The 21,187-nt window shown below is 39.3% G+C and overlaps 2 protein-coding genes across 3 annotated transcripts; both read left to right on the forward strand.

Annotated features, from left to right (window-relative positions):
- Positions 1-4,788: 4,788 nt before the first annotated feature.
- Positions 4,789-7,816, forward strand: UBC32 (ubiquitin-conjugating enzyme 32). The gene is made up of 5 exons (XM_010260990.3): positions 4,789-5,016; positions 5,644-5,775; positions 5,935-6,019; positions 6,819-6,982; positions 7,077-7,816. Exons 1-5 carry the CDS (start codon positions 4,906-4,908, stop codon positions 7,524-7,526), a joined length of 942 nt encoding a protein of 313 aa, XP_010259292.1. The 5' UTR covers positions 4,789-4,905; the 3' UTR covers positions 7,527-7,816.
- A 5,744-nt stretch (positions 7,817-13,560) lies between these two features.
- On the forward strand, positions 13,561-15,398 carry LOC104598777 (uncharacterized). 2 transcript variants are annotated; one of them, XM_088901644.1, is made up of 4 exons: positions 13,561-13,961; positions 14,148-14,285; positions 14,719-15,224; positions 15,369-15,398. In XM_088901644.1, the coding sequence occupies exons 1-4, from the start codon at positions 13,798-13,800 to the stop codon at positions 15,380-15,382; spliced, it is 822 nt and encodes a 273-aa protein (XP_088757770.1). In that variant the 5' UTR covers positions 13,561-13,797; the 3' UTR covers positions 15,383-15,398. The 2 variants fall into 2 exon arrangements, with proteins under 2 accessions (XP_088757770.1, XP_010259291.1); XM_010260989.3 differs by having other exon boundaries at positions 14,719-15,398.
- The last annotated feature ends 5,789 nt before the right edge of the window (positions 15,399-21,187 follow it).

A 21,187-nucleotide genomic window follows, 5' to 3' on the forward strand; every position in this document is an offset into this window, starting at 1 on the left:
ACAATACACATTACGTTTCCAATACTTTAAACCTTGCACTAGGCATGATACTCCTACTCACATGTGCGAGCTCTACTAAATGACTATTGTTTTCCTGTGATATTTTCTAAACTTTAAAAAATAAAGTGAAAATTAGTTCGAGAGAAAAACAGAGGAGCAACATAGGAAATAAAAGGTTGCAGATGAAATCCTGGACGCCATTATGATTGGAGATTAAACATAGGGGAAAGCCATTGTTCCATGGTACCATCGTGGGCACTAATTAGTTTTTAGCGACTCGGACTTCGTTTTTTACAATGTTTTCAAAATCGGATTGGATCGCTTCACCCTAAAACCGGGAACTGGTCAACGAACTATTAATCCAGACAGTCGAACCATCAAACCATCGACCTGGACAATGATTTTTTGCCATTTTTTATTTTTTTAAATTTTTAATTTTTTTATCAGAGCAAGCCATCCATTCTGTCCAAACGGTCGAACCATTTGACTTGAGAATCAAACCCATAATGGTTCCTTATCTGGTCTAAAAAAGTCTTGATTTGTTTTAGTAATGGGTTCGACTATGATATGAAAAATATATGATGTCTGAAAAACTTATGACCAGTCAACTGGAATCATAAACGTAGTAGCCAATCAAGTGTTATTTATCAAAATTCATGGATGGATTTTGACTGAACAACTAAAAAAAATTACTTTCTTTCAAATTTTTTGGACCCTTGGTGCATCACACGACATTTGCACAAACTTGGTGGTAGTGACTAGTGAGTTGATTTTACTACCAGTTCTTGACGGGTCCAGGTCATTGGACCTAATGGAGTTAGATAAAGCCTGTTGAAAAGTTGGATGAAACTATGAAAGGGAAGATCCAGATCATTGCTGAACTAGAGGAAGGTAGTATTCAAATACAGATTATCTTCCAGCAACAGAAAATACACAAGCAGATGATCAACCGGTTGATTGAGAGGTATAATGTTAGAATGCAATAATTTCTGTGAAGGATTATGATGGGATTGACTTAGAATCCATTGTAATGGAGTTCATATTTTGAACTGATGTGCTAAGAGATTTTTTTTAACTGTTTTTTTTAATTTATTTATTTCTAAGCTCTCTGTTTTGGTAAGTGACCCTTAGGGGGCCTTGTTTTGGGGATTTATTTTTATTTATTTTTTTTTTGGGGGGGGTTTCAAATTTATGTAGGGGCCACGAAAAGCTTATTTTCCTCAGTGTCATTTACCCAAATGTGATACTTATCTCCCTGGTTGGTAATTTAGGGCCTGTTTGGTGCGTCTTTTTATGCGGTCTTTCGGCTGTTTACAAGTTGGAAGACCGAAAATTGGTCTGTTCTCGTTTGGCACGTGGAAGATCTAGCCACTAAAAGACGGGGCACCGAAAAGACGTGAGAAGCCCATTTTGAGCTGATTTTGGGAAGCTCCAAATGAAGTTTCTCGCATCTTTCGTGTTTTAATCTCGCGCGGAAAGACCCGAAACGACGCGTGCCCGCCAAATGGTCTTCGAGCTACCCAGGTCTTATGTCAAAAGCTCAATGTGTCTTTTGACTGTCAGAGCTACGAGAAGGTCTTCTCAAAAAGACTTGCCAAACGGGCCCTTAGTTTTCCCATCTTAAGGAAAGCTGTCAACACTTTGATGGGACAAAAATACCCCTTTTGATAATAGAATTTTTATGGATAAAATAGTCATTATTCTATTTACCCAAAAAATAAAAGAACATAGATAAATGCACTTACCCAGATAATTAACTTATCTTGGAAAGAATACAAATATAAACAATGCAAAAACTTATATTTTGTATTATTTTACATATTTTGCACTCTACATATCTATATCTGTATTTCTTCCAAACTGAGCTTTATTACTTGTAATGGAGGTAGGGAATTCATACCAGAATCTGCAGGTTTGGATACAAGGAGATTGCTTGATGGTGATTTCGCATATGAAAGGAAGCGCAGATGGAACAGCTTATAGATGGAGACAATTACTTCTTGATGCCATAGATTTTCTTCAGTCCCATGGTGTTATGGGATTTTCCCTTTTGACTAGGAATTTAAATGTTTTGGCTAATATTGTTGCTACAGGGTGCCTTGGAACAAATTGGTATGGAGATTGGGTTGGATGATGTCAATCATGCATCAAATACATTTTAATTAATTAAATTTATTTTTTGATGGTGGTTAAATTGGTAAATTTTTTCACTCATTATTGCAGGGACTTGGAATCAAATTTCGTGTTGTCACTGGAATTTGCGGGTTTATAGGTATGAACCGGATACTCCTATTGTATCCATAAATAAGAGGAATAGAAAAAAAAAAAAAAACTTTCATTAAATCTAGCCCATTTAAATAATCTCAATTATACAAGTATTACATGAAAATCTCTAAATATGAGAAAATCTATGATTCATTTAAGATATGATAAAAGCTTTGACCAATTAAAACTCCCCCATGAATTTTAATAAATACCACCTCCTGATTGCATACCACATTTATGAAACCGGGTCGATCAGTCACAAGTTTTTCGGATATCATGTCTTTAGTCGAACCAAAAAGAAATAGAGGCCAAGCAGTATAACATGTTAAAGTTAAACCTACGATTTTGGATTTTGGACCATCAGAAAAGGCCTCCTCAAATCAGTCAATGAATCTCAGCCATCCAAGTAGTGTATCAAAATTTCACCCGGCCCATCCAAAGATGTATCAAACCAATCCAAAGATTGAAGCCATCAAAAGGGGTTTCTTAATATGTTAGTGAATCAGTCTTGATCATTCAAGTAATATACAAGATTTTAACAAATCAAGGCCATCCAAATAATGTACCAACTCAATGCAAGAATCCAATCCGTTAAAGCATTCTTTTAGGGTAGTGGATTAACATCATCCATCTAAGTGATGTACCGATATTTTAGCCATAATCTAAAAAAAAAAAACTAAGTTGATATATCATTTGGATGTTTTATATTTATTATACTTTATGTTGTTTTTTTACATCAATTACTTAACCTTATTAATAAAATGTATTGAATGTCTAACATCAGCTTTGATATTATTTGTACTTTGTACATACTTGGATTGTCATTTGGAAAGGGTGTAAATGCAATAATATCATGGTTTTCAAAACCGGACCGGACCAGACAGTTGGACTCAGGTGATTGGTTCCTGCTTTTTCCCTAAAATCGGGATTTTCTCAAAAAAATGTTGATTTTGATCAATAAATCATTGACCTGAATGGTTAACCGTTCGAACCATTTAAACGGTTTTGACCGTTTTTTCACCTTATTTTTATTTTTTAATTTTTGTCAGAATAGGCTGACCGTTTGAACCCGATAACCGGACCCTGACCGATTCAATTTTAAAAACCATGAATAATACACGCTACAAATCATGACACCTCTGGTTTAGGTGCATGCAAAATGGGAAGAATGAAGAAGAGAACTGGGAGAGTGGGAGTGAGAGAGAGAGAGAGAGAGAGAGAGGGGGGGGGGGGGGTGGGGGGGGGGGGGGGGGGGGGGGGGGGGGGGGGGAGGGAAAAGGGAAAGGCACGGCGGGTGTCAGACAAGCTATTGTGGAAGTAGGAGGGATCACCGGTGTCAAAGGTCATCGGTGATTCGGTCGGAGGGCGGAGCGCCAAAGGCTGTTGGTCCTTTGGAGAAGAACGAAGAAGAGAACTCAGAACTGGGACTGGGAGAGTGGGAGTCTGAGAGAGAGAGAGAAGGAAAGAAAGGGAAAGGGAAGGGCACGGGTGTCAGTCTATCAGACAGGCTATTTTCCAGTCTGCCAGATTGGCGCGGGTGTCAAATTGTCAGATTGGCGAACTGAAAAGTCTCAGTTCATATTAGATTTAAAAAAAAAAACATAATATATATATCGGTCGGTTCAATTAATCGCCATTTTTTTAAATGGTTAACTAAAATTGAATCAAAACTATCGATTTTTTAAAAACATCGAACCGAAACTGAACCAACCAATAACCAAATTGGTCGGTTCAGTTTCAGTTAGTTTTTTCTCAGCTTTTTTTTTTTCTCAACCCTTATTTTATCTACATGCCATCAAAACACATTCCATTTTCATGGCTTAGATTAGTTGAAACTTTTGTACATCACTTGGATTTTCAAGATGAGCCGATTGGTTTTGAGGCACTACTTCAATAGTTTAGTTCTTTGCTCCATGATTTTTAATATATCTGACAATAGATATTATGATATGGTTTTCCAACCATCATAAACCTAAAACGGTCGAATAGCTTAGACAATTGGTTCGGTTTCACCCCCTAATCTCTCCTTTGCCAAAAAACTTTTGATTTGGTCAGCAATACACTGACCCATTGTTGATTTATTTGACTCAAACAATCAATCATTATTATCTTAATTAATTTTTAAATTGCAACAGACCGTCTGTTCAATTTAGAAGAAATACAAATGCAAATATAGAGTGTAAAAGTTTATATTTTATATTACTTTGTATGTATTCGTATAGTACATATGTACTCTTTTCAAAGAGATAAAAATTTACGGGGTAAAAAATAGTTTCGGCGGTACGTGGAATTTACCCGAAAAAAGAAAGAAGGGTTCGACTATGATATGACTACGAGATAACCAATGGGAACAAAATATGACTATGCAGAAGCCAATAGATGCATGACACGTTTGATATCGTTGAAAAGCCGATACACCGTCTGAATCATGGCCGTCAAATCTCCATCAGAATAGAAACGTGGCAAACGAAAAAAGAAACACGTCTATTGATCAATATATTTGGTCAGCACCTCCCTATAAAGGAGGACCTTTGCTCCCCGAGTCCCTCTGTTACAGGCTTTATCGCCGACGTCCGTCGTCCTCACTTCCGTCGTCCTCCCTTCCACGGCCAAATCGAAGGGTGTGTTCTATCTTACGCCATGGCGGAAGAGAAGTACAACCTGAAGAACCCAGCGGTGAAGAGGATCCTTCAGGAGGTGAAGGAGATGCAAGCAAACCCTTCCGATGATTTCATGAGCCTTCCTCTCGAGGTAACACCCTTCCAGACAGAACTTCTGCGATCCCCAGATCTCCTCCCCCGATCTGATAGGATTTCAAATTAATATCTCTGTTTATTATCCTTTTTCTTTTGTTTTTCGATTGGAAAAACTAATTTTGATTTTTGATGTTTCTATGTAACCGATTACAGGGATGTTTTTCCTTGTGGAACATTTCGAATTTTTTTTCCCTTTTTAACTAATTTTGGGAATGGTTCCTCTCTTGAGGCCGATGAGGTATGTTTTGAAAGTAAAGTGAGGTTCCGATTTTGGTTGGGAGCGTGATCAGAGTTTCATCCTTTGTTTTTGTCGTCTCTGGGGTTTCTTTTAAAAAATTTGTCACCGTCCCTTGACACAATCCAACTACAACGATTTTCATTTTTTTTCCGGTTAATTTGAGTTTTTACCTGAATTTAGGAGGCTCGACCATACGGTCCATACCATTAGGGAATTTGGGATTCGTATGGGTAACTAGGGATCTGATATTATAATCGGAATTTGAATTCCAAAGGAAAAAAAAGAGAGATGTAGCGTTGCAAGATATTGAATTGTCAATTTGTTTTTCTTATTGCAACTCCTGGTGGTTTTCAAAATCAGCTAATTTTGATATTATGTTGCCAGGAAAATATATTTGAGTGGCAATTCGCGATCAGAGGTCCCCGTGACACAGAGTTCGAGGGAGGAATCTATCACGGACGGATCCAATTGCCAGCAGAATATCCATTCCAACCTCCTGCATTTATGCTGTTAACTGTAATGACCCAACTCTCCACATGAAACTATTTAGGTTGATTCATCATCCAATAGTAGTAATAGAATTTACATGGGGTGTATTAGTCAACTTATTTGCATCCTATTTAATAATTTTTCATCAGATGATGTAACTTTTGAGTATTCTGTTTCCCTTTTCAGCCTAATGGTCGTTTTGAAACACAGACGAAGATTTGTCTAAGCATATCCAACCATCATCCGGAGCATTGGCAGCCATCTTGGAGCGGTAAATCACTCTCCTTTTTGAAACATTGTTATGGATGTATTTTAAAGAGTGGTGATTCTTTAGTAGCTCGCACACTGGAGCTGGATAAACCATATCTCTATCACTCATAAGCCTCAAAATTGAGTCACCAAGAAATTTGTTAGCTTTTAGTGATAATAGATGGCGTTTGGAATAGCACCCATTATATTTCTCATATAAAGTAGCATTGGAGCACCAAAAGTTCATAGTCTGGTTCATTAAATCCTCGGTTTACTGACTATACGAGCATGGTGCTATAGAGATTTCTTCATGGTCATCCTGCTGTTGTTTGAAGCTTTTGCCAAATGGCTAAGGTGACAGAGGACATCCACCAGAGTGATAACATCCTTTAGAAATGTGAGGGGTTGAAATTCTCAAACTGTTAAATGGTTTGGTCATGTGCATAGAAGATCATTTACAGCATCTGTTAGAAAAAGTGATCTGTTAGAAAAAGTGATCATTTAAGTGCCTAGAATTTAATGACAGATATTACACTGAGCAGAAATGAATGGTGTAATGTAGAAGACACTATATGGTTGGGACAAGGCTTAGATGAGGATGAGGATGATGATGAGAAAATTTCAAACTTCTAGATACTGGATCCATGAATGTTGTTTGGTTATTAAGCTTGCAATTGCCGCAGAAAAAGCACTTGCATTTTCATTATATTTATGTAGTATTCCTCAAATAGTGTTCATAAATCACATAAACATATAAGGCTATAAGCATTGATTGCATCTAAATTCTTGTCATGTGGTTAATATTCCACCGTTGTTTGCAGTGAGAACTGCTTTGGTAGCATTGATTGCATTCATGCCCACCAACCCAGATGGTGCACTGGGCTCATTGGATTACAAGAAGGAAGAAAGACGTGCATTAGCCATCAAATCTCGTGAAGCAGTCCCCAGATTTGGAACTCCAGAACGTCAGAAATTGATTGATGAGGTCAATTGATTACAAAACTTGGAATTTCCATGTATGAACATGTTGCTTGGTTTCTAATGCCCTCCCCCACTTACAAAGCTTTTTGACGGTGCAGATTCACCAGTGTATGTTAAGCAAGGCACCACCAATTCCGCAATTAAATGCCCCGCAGGCCTCGAATGAAGAAGAATCAACCGAGAAAGAAGCAGAGGCAGAGGTTAGCCCGCAAAATTCTGGTGCGGTAGCTGCAGCCGAGGGGGGTCATCCAAACCCAGAAGGTGATGATAGGATTGTGGAAGATGTGCGAGAGGTCCGAGTGAATGCTAATGCTGGCCCATTGAGAGTCAGCTTCAGCGCAGGTTTGAGGGTGTCAAGACGGATGCCTGCTGTTGACCCCAATGAGCAGCAGCAGTTGCAGAGGCAGGAAGTAAGAGTGCGGAAGCCCACTGATGATCGTATCTTTACGTGGGCTGCCATTGGCCTCACCATTGCTTTAGTGTTCCTTTTACTGAAGAAAATTTCCAGATCCAGCGGATACAGTGCTGGTTACGTGGAGAGATTGTAGATAGCAGAGACCTGGGGCGATGCAGACTGCAGAGGTGGAGCTATAACATTTTCTCGGCGAATTCCTATTTAGAGGGTTAAATAGAGAAAATGTATCCAAAATGCATGACATGTATTATATATCTCGTATGCTTATGCTTTCTCAAGTTTACATGTTAATAATATACATTGCAACTCGTTTCGCTACTGAGTTTGCGTTGGTGCAAACTGCAGAGGATAATTATCCTCCCTGTGTAAAAAAAAAAAAATCTCTCTTTAGTCTTAAGAAAAATGGTGCCAGTTGAATTTCAACATCACTGTTGAATACCTGTCTTTGTTAAGATCGATATATAATTGCCCAATGCACTTATTTACAGGTAATACTTTGAACATGAAAAAATATATATTATCCATATGGATCCACCCCCTTTTCATCTATTATGATCATGTTCAGGCTAAATTGAGGAGTGTTTAAAAGTAAGTGCTCTTACTTGATTAAGTGCTTATTTTGGGCCGGAGAACATCAACAAGCGATTTATTTGTTTATTTTTTAAAATAAGTACTTATTTTAAGTTAAAGATTTGGAGTTATTTTTAAGTGCTTATTTTCTTTGTAGCCTGTCTTGGCCCATCATGTATCATGTCATTTTGAAAGTATCTATACTATCTATAGAATAAGCATTTATTTTTAAGTGGATATTCAATAAACACTTATTTTTCAAATAAGCGCTCCCAGATACCTTTATATCTACAAAAAATTTATATTGCATGTTTGCAGTTTAAATTCTGTGACACAGACATTAGAGTAATTTTTAGTGTATTTAATTAATAAATATAATATTTTGATCAATTTTAGTTCAATTAATAAAGGCCATTCAATATCATTGTAGAATCTGATTATCTGATCTATTATACATTTGGGTTTGCAGCTATGTAGATTAGACATTTAGACCTTGTCAGCATCTTCATCCCCAGGACAGTGATCAGTACCCCTTTCATCAGGATACTGATCTGAAAATAAATAGTCCTTGACCAGTGAATTATAGTTTTCCTACAATAATCATAAAGAAAATTATCTTGTTTGGAAAGAGACTGGAACTACTAAGCACGTTAAATGGGCACTTGATAAATATTTTGACAACTGTCAAAAGTGGGTATTAATCTTTTTTAAGGATAGACCGGAGGTATTTTAAAGGACAGGTGTCGAAAAAAATTCGAAGTGTTCATTGCCAGGGGACCCAGGGGAACCATGACCCCCCATGGTCAGAAATAGACCTGTTCACGGGTCAGGCTTCGGACCTGACTTACATTGTGTTGGGCTCGGGCTTCAGGCCAGACCCATTCAAATTTTGGCAAAAGCCAAGCGTGAACTCAGCCTATGAACAGATCTACCCAGAAATCCCCACCATTAATACCATTTTTTCATGTAAATTCCTCCCTCCCCACCCCCCTAATTCGCTTTAGGTTTTGGCCCCCCCAATGAAAATTTACTGGCTCGGCCCCTGTGTCGTGCCTACATGATCCGAACTGCTCTTATGAACAACCGTCCAAACTTGATGGTTGCAGGTTTCGTTGGATTGAGCATCAAGGCAACAACTGCCAAAGTTGCGGACTTGCTTATGAGGATGAATTGGCCTGTGAAGCAGTAATAGAAACAAGAAATTGAAGAAATAGCAGGGTTGGTGTGTAGGAAAAGGGAGAAGAAGATGGTAGTAGGATTGGGGGTGAAGTTTAAGTATATATTGTGCAGTGGGAAGCTAAGACTACTTGATCATGGGAAAAATGAAAGAGAATGAGGTCTTAAGAAGGTATTATGCATTTACTGCAACGTGTATGTCTAATATCTCGTACAGAATTATGTTCCATGTGAAATCTCACTATATCATCATGTCAACTTCTTTTGAGTCTTTTGAACAAGTTTGAGAAGAGTGCAATTTGCAAATACAAGTATGTGTAAGCTAGGTTGTGAGACGATTTCTCCTCCTCCTCCTCCTTTCCCTCTTTTCTGCTTTCTTTCCTTCTGCTTGGTTGTTAACATTTTCATCGTGGACAGATTTTGGCCACAGAATCCAGAGATTTGCACTTAATTTGCACTACTTCAGTTCAACTAATTTTGATTCATATTTCATGATTCATCTTTCAAGTCATGACCGTGAAACTCGATGAATTTGATTGATACTTTTGTCATACATACTAGTGGAATATGGTTGGTTTTCTAACTCATTAATGAATTTGATTGATTCTTTTATTTGGCTAAAATTTCATTATTCATCCCCATGTCAAGAACAAATATTGCAGAGTATGTGACCGAAACAAGTATTATCCTATTTTGCGGGCATATAACGTTTATTATTTACAATGTTTCAAAAACCGATCCAGAATTAAAATCTTTTTGGCTATCGGTTTTCAGTTAAGCAATTCAACCATCCAATCCGAACAGATGATTCATTATAATTTAAAAAATACAAAAATAATTAAAATAAAAAACAGTCAAAACCGTTTTTCGGATCGATAATTTAAGCACCCAGATCAATGGGTCGATGATCAAGTCAATGGTTCTTGACAAAGAAATGGTTCAAGGGAAAGGATGGCAATTTCCCCCGTAAAACTGGGGGCTCGCCCTGCCCCAAATGGGGTGGGTTTTCCCCGACTTTAAACAAGGACGAGGCGGGGACGGGGAAAATAATTTTTCCCTGAACTGGGTATGGGACGGGGGCGGGTTTTGTATATAATTCCCCGAATCCACCCCAAATCCGAAGGTAAATTAGTAAAATATATCTAGGTTTAATATTGATATTTAAAATATCTCTAAATTTTTCCTAAAATTTTAAAATCCTAAGATACCATAATTTTATTTTTGAATTATCTATAAAAAGGTATTATAATTCAATTCTAAATACCCCAAAATTCTTATGTCTATGTATAAATTGTCCATAAAATAGATATTTTTTAAGTAATTGCTTTCGAACAGAAAAACTCAGGAATTCTCCATCCTCGATGGGGAATGAATGCCTCACCACCGGGGATAAGGCGGATACAGGGCAAGTATCGTGACTTTGGGGCAGAGACAGGGAGCAGGCCTGAACAGTTTTCTTGTCAAAGAGGACTAAGGCCGTAGCCCAGCGAAGAGAAGATAATTATTAGTATTTATTTATTATACACAGGACAGGAATCAAATGGACTTACAGAAATGAGAAATCCAATGTAATTAATGGTTAGTTAAGAATTCTCTTCTGAACTTAAAAATGAGTGATGGATTTAATAAGCATTCAATTATTTGTCACATTTCTGCTCTTATTTTGGGTGGTGAAGCATTTATTAATCCTAGTGTAATAGTGCTCCACCATCTCTCAGTCTTTCTCTGTGAATAGTGAACATTCTATTGAGCTGTGGGAGTGGAGGCATTAACATCTCATTAACTTGCTTCATGATCAGTGCATGCCCCACGCCCATATGCTCATCAGTCATCAATCGCCCATCAATGAGCTGGACCCCCACCACCTTCATCTCTTACCAATAATAATTCGCATCCTCTTAAATGCACACTTGCACACTACTTGGTGCTAATTGCCCTCTCTCCAACATGGTAACTCTCTAACTTCCATCCATCCAACTGGTAATAACTTTTTTTTTGCCACTTGGCTTTGTTTAAAAAAATTCTCGCACCCACTTGGCTCCCTCCAACATGCTGCTTAGTGCTTATTTGTCCATCACAGAGGAGTTGTTTGGTTCCATTGCTATTTATTTAATAATATTTTATATTTTATTTATTTTAAAAAATAAATTTTTATGTTTTTTTTGACAACTAGGCACATTAGACACCATCAAGCGTCACATAATCTCAATAGTGAAAAAATGCCTGGATGTGGGGGAAACATTTAGATGGTGTTTGGTATGGCTTATGTTTCTTTGATAAACGGTGCTGGTTCATTGCCATATAGGTGTTTGTACTAAAATGTTATTTGGTAAGTCTGTTAATAAATGTTTATTTCGATTTACGTGCAAGTCAACCGTTGGGAGAAGTTTCATTTTAACATTTCCCCCGACACCAAGGTGTTTATTTATTGTTCCACTTATGTGGTGACGAATGGTGCCTAGCTGTCAACAAACAATAGAAAAACTTACCAACCACTTTTCTTTGGTTTCAAAGACAAATCAAGTACAAACGTTTTTTAAACAAATAGAAGCCATACCACATATCCTCTAAAATGAAGCTTTCTCCTAACAAATGGCTCTCACACAAATCAAGACAAATGTTTATTTAATTAGCGATTTCACCTAATAACATTTCAGGAGAAACACATGTGATACTGAATTAGCATCGTTTTTCAAATAAATGACAATAGAACCAAATACCATCTAAGATGCTCATAGGATGTAAGCATTCATCATTTAAGAAAGATGAAGATGAGTTTGGATTGGCTCCCTATAGAGTGCATCTACACATGCCCCATAACATATCTCGATGTGCACCAGAAACATTTACAGTACTTGTCATGGGAGATATTCCCAATGCACAATTGGGATATTCTATGTGGCTTGTGTAGGGCATACTCAGTAGGGAGCCGATGCGAATTCGGTGGAGATTTGTCATTTGATATGATCCATTAACATCTCTCTTTCATCCTACTTTGTCTCATTTTTCTAAACCTTCATCACTCCATAATCCATCTTCTTAAGAACACTCCCGTGCTAAAAAAAAGAATAAATTGCATATTAATATCGTGTACTTTGGGGCTAGTCTCACTTTAGTACTCGAGCTTCAAAATGTTCCATTGTAATACTTGAACTCTAAAAAGCTGTCAATTTAATTTTCAAATGGAATGTGAAAGGGCATAAATATCCTTTGAATTTTGAATAGGTGAGAGGAACATAATTTTGAAATGGACAAAACAGCCTTGTTTAAATCCTTTGTTCACTTTATGCCCTAACCTTTTTGTCGAAGAACCAGTTTATCCCACCTGAGAACTATACGAAGAAGATGATGTCATTTTCTCGGAGAAGAGGGATTTAAATCGCCATCATTGTAATCCTTTCTTCAATTATTAAATTTATAATAAAGGGGGTTTTAGACCGCCATTGTTGCTATAGAAGACGAGTAATTCTTGATCTCACCAAGGTAAAAAGGTCTCAAAAACCTTAAAAAGGATAGATACTAAACCAACGGTTTTTGAGGAGTTGAATCTTCTGCTAACAAAATAAGTTCCAACCCTCAACTAATAACACAACACACCCCATCATAAGATTGGGACCCGCCATGTATGAAATGTGCGGTGTGAGATCATGTTGATAGAAGGTTAGAACGTATTTTGTTGATAGGTGATCTGTACTCGTTTTTGAGAATTCAGATACTCTAGTGGGACATTTTGAAGTTTAGGGACTAAAATAAAATTAACTCCAAAATATAGGGTACTAATATGCAATTTAATAAAAAAGTTCTCTTTATATTGATTATTTTTTAATTTTTATATTTTGATTATTCACAAGTCTCTTGTACACCTGTGCAGATATACGAGCTCTCCGGCCACTATAAAAATAATAATAACAAGGAAAGAGATGGGAAGAAAGGCTTTGCCTTCGAAGCCCCGAAATAATGACTTTTGGATCCAACATCCGTGCATTTTGCACAAAACGGCAAAATAAACACCAGTTTAGGTGTTTTTGGGGTTGGGTTTCAGGTTTCTAGTCCGGTCCGAGTAGGGAGGTCCGCTCCCCTCCTATCCAGTATCCAGATTCCAGTTTCCACCCAAAAAAGAAATTAGTTAAATAAATGATGATATATGATAGTCACCCTATTCCTACCTCAGCTCAAACTCATGGTGCAATGGTGCTCCAGCTCCACCATGAACATCATTGATTCAACTAACACGCTGACGCTACCAACTATATTTGCTTGCATCAGCACACTGGACCCACATCTCTATTCAGACGGCCAGGATCGTCTGATCTGTGCTGGTCATGATTGAGTTCTTCAATTGAATCATCAGAGAGAGAGAGAGAGAGAGTACGTTGATTATTTGTAAGTTGAAACTACGGTTGTTTTTTTGATAGGCTATAGCTTTTGTGTTAAATGAGATTGAAAAAGAAGAGAAAGCAACTTGGGCTTTGTCATCTCTTGTCTCCCCTCTCTCTCTCTCTCTCTTGATTAATTAATTGGAACTCTGCTTTGATTCCATTTCTTTATCACCTTCTCTGTAACTCCCATCTCTATCTTTTCGCCATCTCCCTCTCTGTTTGATAATCAGATTTTTTTATACTTCAAGCCAGAAGCAAAGAAGAAATAAAATAAGATCCATGGGAGAAGAGACTGCTGTAAACAAGTTACAGGAACAAGGACAAGAAGAAGAAGAAAAAGAAAGCCAGAAGAGATCTACAATAGATACTGCTTCTTCTTATGCAAAAGCAAATTCCAAGCCTTCAAAAGACAAGAAAATAGAAAACCAAGCATCCAAAAGAAGGTGGGTGTGTTTTCTTTTCTTTTCTTTTCTTTTTTAACTTGGCAAGTGGCTCACCAATGTTCTTTTAGTTTCAAAATTTTTTGCTTGGGTTTGCTTTTGGAAGATACTGTAAGGCTGAATTTCTTCCATTTCTTTCTTGCCAAGTGATCCAGTAGAATTTATGCATGTCTTTTGTAATCATGATAGGAAGGTGGTTCAGAAGACTGTGGTCACAGTGAGAATAGAAGCAAATTCTGACAGACAGAAAAGTGAAGGGCCACCTTCTGATTTTTGGTGCTGGAGGAAATATGGACAGAAACCCATCAAAGGATCTCCTTACCCAAGGTATGTCTCCTTTTGCTTTCTTTTTCCCTCTTCCTTCTTAAGATGTCATGATTTCTCATGCAAACTCTCTTACAATTGTCTATCAACTTCTTTCTCATCTTCTCCTTCTAAACTTCATTTTAGGGAAAAACATTAAAAATACAAGCTTTGGTTTTTAGTTTTTGATTTTCTCCTGGTGATGCCTTAATCCCAAATCATGGTAGACATACTTTATATGGGTTTTAGGATCTTTTTTTTTTCTGCTTCCTTTTCTTCTCTCCTTTTTTCTATAGGAAATCTCCAAGCATATTGCTCTCATGAGCTAAAGCAAAAAAGTGTTGTTGAATTGTCTCTGATGCAGTACTTTAAATTCTCATTCCAAGTCAAATTTCACATTGAGGAACATTAAGAAATTAAATCTTATTGTCTCCTTTTCCCATTCGATTTCTTACAGGGGCTATTATAGGTGCAGCACATCTAAGGGTTGTTCAGCTAAAAAGCAAGTAGAGAGATGTAGAACGGATGCTTCAATGCTCATCATAACCTACACCTCCAGCCATAACCATCCAGGTCCTGATCTCCACACTATCGACCCAAACCAACAATCACAACCAACCCCAGAAAGTCAGCCCACTGAGGAACTCCCTGCCACCATACTACAACAACAACAACAACAGACAATTACTAGTGAGGAAGAGGAAGATGCCCAAGAAAACCATCTCCAATACTCCCAATCTCCTATGGATTGCTCACAGGACAACCCCGCCAAGCAGGAAGAAGACCCTTCAACAACAGAACCAGAGAAGACCCAAAACTCATTAAATCTCCTCTTTGATGAAAATAATCCTCTCTCCTTTCCCCCTCTTATGACATTCCCAACCTCCAAAGCGGAAGAAAATGACTTCTTTGATGAGCTTGAAGAGCTACCCATATCTTCATCTTTAAGTGGCATCATGAGGAGTAATTTCTTTGATGAAAGGATCCTTATTCTTCCATTCTGAGAGCATTTAAGCAAATGTAGCAGAAATGCTCAGATATCATATTAATTATCATAGAGCACTAGTGTATGTCTTTGATTGTAACTTTTATTTGTTTATTGAAAAGGAGGAAAGAAGTGACTCTTCTCTGGGCTGAGATTCTGAGAATTAACATAAAAAAGTGGAATAGTTTGGGATCAAATGGTTACGAATATCGACAAATGGGAGATCCAAGGAGACACTGTGAAGTGCACCGAGGAGGTAACGGTGGAGGATATTGAATGGTCCTCCGTGTTTTGTGCTTTTTGGTAGAAAAGAGAAGATAAATGCCACGAAATTCATGAGGTGGCTGGCTTCCCGAATCCTGATTACTACTATTGCAGTTCTTCAGATTGGGGACTCGATTCTCAAGACACGAGCACTCTTTGTCTCTATCCTCCCTACGTTTGGGGAAAATTTTGGCCGTCTATATTCGATAGCTCAAGGTGCCAGCTACCTTTGCTGGTAAATAGGGGTGTCAATTGGACTGGGTTTCGTCCAATTCAATCCAGTCCAATGTGAGCCCATTACAAATGACCAGGTCCAATTCAGTCCATTAAAATATTTTGGATCATTTTGGATGTTTGGACAGTCTAATCCATTTAATTTAATTTTAATTTAGATTATTTTTAACCCAAACCTGATTCATTGACACCTATATTCTTATATTCTATTGTCTCAATCCAATCCAATCCAATATAAATTCATTATGATGGATTAAGTCCAATTTAATGTTTGGACTGACAATTTGTTTAATTTTATTTTAATTTAAATTATTTTTAACCCAAACCTGATCCATTGGCACCTATATTCTTATCTTCTATTGTCTCAATCCAACCCAATCCACTATAAAATCATTATGATAGACCAAGTCCAATTCAATCCAATAAATACTTTAGACTATTAAGTCTGAACCGGTCTAATTCAATATGTTTTATTGGTCCATCCAATCCATCCAAATTGATTTTGATTTGGACGGGATCCAACACAAAATTGGTCCATTAACACCTCTACCGGTAAAATCTCTCTAGCCAGTCATAACGGAGACCTGGGATCTGAGTCCTGCCTTCAACAGGGTTGAGGGGATTTAGGAGTTTTGGGAGCGAGGTACCTGAATGGGTGCCTGTTTGGAAAGGCTTTAACGTAGTGGCTTCTAACTTTGAAAGATGGACCCCACATAAAAAGCTTATAAACAATGTTTGGTGAAAACCCCAAAAGCCAAAAATACGCTTTCATTGAGACAAGAAAGTGACTTTCCAGTGAAACTGCTTTTAGTATAACTTCTTCAAAGCGGCTCAATGAAAGCAGTTCAGTCGAAGCTGAAGCCCTTACAAACGGGCCCTAGGTATTTATTCTCTAACATGCCTCTCACGACTTGGGATCTCTTGTCAACAAAACACATCCCAACAACCTAACAACATGATCTCCTCACTTTGAGACTGCGACCCACCATAAAAGTGGGACCCACCGTGCATGAAACGTGTGGTGTCAGATGATGTTGGGAGGATATGAAACGTATTTTGTCGGCAAATGATTCGGATTACACTCATGCAAAAGTTCATCAGGCTTGAAGTATGAACAAACACAGATCCATCCCTATCTTGTACTGAAATCAATTAATTATAACGCGGGTGACAAGGATCGAACGCTAAATCACTTAACTAAATAAGCTCCGATACCATCTTAAGAAACCGTTTAACATAAAACCTTAAGCTGTTTGGTGAAATACCTAAATAGGTATTTATTCTCATTGTACAATGAGTATTACACTAAGCATTTGCTCCAAAACTTCACACTGGTTGCCTTGTTGTGAGGCCTCACTCGGTTGAATCACTGTATCACCATTCTTGGGTTGTCATCTCAATTACAAACTTGAGCAATAGTAGAAAAAAGAGGTTGAATTAATCTTGTTTTGCAAGGATGAAATCCTGCAGGTACAAAATCAATTGCTCAAGTTAAAAAAAAAACAAAAAATCTTATCTTTTGATTGCCTCAGGGCGGGGGAATTGATGAAATAGAGCTTCCAAGTAGGTCCACACTCCATTGATTGCACAATGTATGAGGAACTAGAAAATGAAATGCGTCATCTCCCTCTTTTTTTTTTCTTTTTTGTTTTGTTTGCAATAGGGATAAACCGTGAAGTAAATGCCAAACTGAAAAGATATTGATTAAGATGCCACCCCAAAACAAAAAACAAAAACAATCGTTAGTGAGAGAAGAGCTGGAAATTGCCAGGCACAAGCACAATTTGTTGCAAGGTTGTAAGGTTGGGGAATATCATATTTCGTCTTTTAGTGTGTTTGGTAGTAGATTTACATTATTTTTATTTGGGAATCTTATCTATATGTATCTTAGGCCGCCAACCCCCACGTCTCCACATGGTCCCAGTCTTAAAACTTCATCCAACAAACGTGATATGGTTTAAGATTCTCCCCCTAGGCCTAGCTCTGTGAATTTATTGATGTAAACAAACTTGTAAAGCAAAGAATTCTGAGCTACTTGTTAATGTTTGTCCATGGTTGGATCCTGTGCAACACTAAATGTAGTAGCTTCTGAACTACCAAGGTGGTGGTCCTTTACATTTACAACATCCCTAGTGAATCACATCAATGAATGATTGATCTATCTACTGTGAAATCGAATATTGAAGCCTTCTTCCATAATTATTGCCTGAGTTTGGAACAGTATGGTATGGAATATGGAATCCATTTCGTTTCATGAATAGAAATGAGGCAGGCCCACAATCTAGGTCTTGCTTTTCACGAAACAACAGATTTCCCGAAGAGGGCGCTTTGGGTTTTGGAGCCACAGGAGTACACAACCAACGTCAGATTCTGCAAATTAGAAGAGAGGACCAACATGGGGTTAAGACTTAAGATTTAAGGCTCCGTTTGGTTTGTAGGAAGATTTGGGTGGGATGGAAAAATGTAAAAATTTACACTTTCATTGTTTGGTTTTAGATATGGGAAAATGACGGGAAAAGCACTGTGGCGAAGAGAAAGCCACTGTAGGGTGCTCTGTTTCACCGAGACAAAGACGAACAGTAGTTCGCCGGTGAAAAGCGAAGACGATGAACGATGAACGGTGCCACAGAACTGGGTTCGAGCGGGGAAGGTAGCAGATATGGGTTCGAAAGGGGAGGCAGCAGAAGAAGAAGAAGAAAGAGAAGCCGCCGTCACTGCTCTACTTCTGGGTTCAAACGGGGAAGGTAGCAGAAGAAGAAAGAGAAGCCACCGCCACTGCTCTGCATCTGGGTTCGAATGGGGATGGTAGCAGATCTGGGTTCGAAAGGGGAGGTAGGAGAAGAAGAAGAAAGAGAAGTCGCCGCTGCTGCTCTGTTTCTGGGTTCGAACGGGGAAGGAGAGGTAGCACTGGTTCTTTGTCGTCGATGGTAACAATGATTTCTCAAAATTTTCCACCGGGGTCGCATGGTTTTGGTGCAACCCCAAATCTATGATTTTGGAATCTAACATCCCACATATTTCTCATCTCATCTCTCTATTTCCCTCAAAACAAATGAGAGAAAAAGGAAGAATATTCCCTTTTTCTCATCCTCATCCCACAAACCAAATGGAGCCTAAGAATTTGCTTGCCTGACAGCCTGACACTACTTGGTGCCTGCACCTAAGAAGTGTGGAAAAAAGTGTCACATCCACGGATTAATCTTCATTAGAAAAAAAAGGTCCCAATCAGAATCAGAACCGGTATCGTAATAGTCTATTCCTAGTCTATTTAGTTCAAATAGGAGTTGAATTGAAAATTAGAATCATCTGGAATAGGATTTCATTCCCAAAAGAGAGGGAGGAAATGGCCATTCCCTCAAGTGGGGGAATGCCATTCTAGCAGGTCCAACCAAATAGTTGAGATCGAGATGACCCATTCCAATTCTAATTCCAGACCTGTCTTCCTGCAAAGCCAACGGGCCCTAATCACCTTTATGGTGGTCTAGTTCCTTCATATGTGCTATAAAGTGTTTCAAAGGTACTGTAGCTCCAGCGAGGGCAGTTCACATTCAGGGTTCTGCCCAGGTTTTAAAAACTGATCTGAAAATTGAACCACTTTGGCCATCGGTTTCTAAGCCAGCGGTTCAACCATCCAGGTCGAGTGGGTCAAAATGGTCAAGGTACAATTTTAGGTGTTTATTGCATCTTGACCATTGAATTAGCATTTAAGTCACAAGTTGGTTGGGAAGAAATACAAATAGAGAAGAGGTAGTTGTAAGCTTCCGCTGGGAAAGGAAAGAAAAGAGAGAGAAAGGGAAGAAAGAAAAGGAAAGAAAAAAAAGAAAGGAAAGGGAAGAAAGAAAGAAAGAAAGAAAGGAGGAGGAGGGCGTAGTGGTTCACCTGCAATGGCAGCGGCAGCAGCAATGGTGATGGTAACAGATAGCAGTGGCGAACTGGCAGCAGCAGATCCGACCTCAGATCTCATCTCAGTTCTCTTGCATCTCATCTCAGATTTGAGATCTGAAAACTGATCTAATTGATCTCATTTCAACCCCTCTCCCATCTCTCGATCTGCTCTTGATGTAACCGTTTCTGGTCATGTACCAATTTTCTTTTTTTGCTAAGTACCTTGTCATTTGACCTGGTCCCTGGTGGCGAATTGCCTGGGGGAGAGCTATGTCGAGCTCCCTGATGGTGAATTGCCTGGGGGAGAGCTATGCCGAGCTCCCTAATGGCGAACTGCTTGGGGGAGAGCTATGCCAAGCTCCCTAATGGCAAACTGCCTAGGGGAGAGCTATGCTGAGCTCCCTGTGGTGAGCTACCTTGGTGGACTCGTCATTTGCCCTACTCCTAGGCGGCCTGTGACTCAGAGAATGGTGGAGCTCCCTGGTGTAGCGCAACTCGACTGCCCTCTGCATGAGGTGATCTTCTCTCCTTTGTAGGCGGTGGGAGCTGAGGGACCTGTGAGACCTCCATCTTTTCCTCCTCTTCGTAGGCGACGGGAGCTGAGGGACCTGTGAGAACTAAATCAGGGGACCCGGGGGTATTTACCTGGCGGGGACTCTCCGATGCTTAAGTTAGCACTCTGACTGTGGAGAGCTTGAAGATGATATTAGAGAAATGAGAGAGAGCTAGAGAGCAAGGATTACCTCCATTTTTTCTCCCTTTCTTGTCTTTGGGGGTCGGAGTCCTTATATAGCGGTGTCCTGTCTAATCAGGCGTAACCGCTTCTGTCAAGTCAGGCATAACCGCCTTTGTCTCTCTGTCACAACCGTTACTGCCAGAGCTGAGGTGGCGGGTGCAGGCAGCTATTGCAGAGTACAGTTCTGCCAGGCAAGGGATAGCTCTCAGGGCTGACAGGCACGACGCCGCCTGTCAAGAGACGTGGGCGCAGGTCTCCGGATCTGTCAGGCAGGAGATCTTCCTGCGATATGCCAAATTGCTCTTCCGCGAGCTACCCTGTATCGAGCTACCCTACAAGTGGCGAGCTGCCTATAGCGAGCTGCCTGGGGAGAGCTATATCGAACTGCTTGTGGCGAGCTCTGTCGAGCTGCATGTGGTGAGCTATGCCAAGCTACCTGTGGCAAGCTATGCCGAGATGTCTGTAAGTGGCAAGCTGCCTGTGGCAAGCTCTGCCGAGTTGCCTGTGGCGAGCTATGCCGAGCTGTCTATAAGTGGCAAGCTGCCTGTGGCAAGCTCTGCCAAGCTGCCTATAGCGAGCTATGCCGAGCTGTCTGTAAGTGGCAAGCTCTGCCGAGCTGCCCAGTTGTCAAGAGGCTGCACTTGGCATGAGGTGCCAGGTGTCACAATTTCACTGGAGGGCCAAATCCGCCCTCATCAGCTCTGATCTCATTTCAATCTCTCCCCCATCTCTCGATCTGCTCTCTATTAAATGTTAACAGTTCAATAAACCATACCTCACTGCAAGGATCAAATGGTTTAATGGTTCGACCGCACAGGTCAG

This window comes from Nelumbo nucifera, chromosome 3, assembly GCF_055504915.1.
Source record: "Nelumbo nucifera cultivar China Antique chromosome 3, China Antique-T2T, whole genome shotgun sequence".
Classification (NCBI taxonomy): domain Eukaryota; kingdom Viridiplantae; phylum Streptophyta; class Magnoliopsida; order Proteales; family Nelumbonaceae; genus Nelumbo; species Nelumbo nucifera.

Coding starts and splice junctions, on each gene's coding strand:
- UBC32 (XM_010260990.3), top strand. CDS start 4,906: ATGGCGGAAGAGAAGTACAACCTGAAGAACCCAGCGGTGAAGAGGATC. Junction 5,776..5,934: donor CTGCATTTATGCTGTTAACT/GTAATGACCCAA, acceptor TTCCCTTTTCAG/CCTAATGGTCGTTTTGAAAC. Junction 6,020..6,818: donor TTGGCAGCCATCTTGGAGCG/GTAAATCACTCT, acceptor CGTTGTTTGCAG/TGAGAACTGCTTTGGTAGCA.
- LOC104598777 (XM_010260989.3), top strand. CDS start 13,798: ATGGGAGAAGAGACTGCTGTAAACAAGTTACAGGAACAAGGACAAGAA. Junction 13,962..14,147: donor AACCAAGCATCCAAAAGAAG/GTGGGTGTGTTT, acceptor TAATCATGATAG/GAAGGTGGTTCAGAAGACTG. Junction 14,286..14,718: donor AAAGGATCTCCTTACCCAAG/GTATGTCTCCTT, acceptor GATTTCTTACAG/GGGCTATTATAGGTGCAGCA.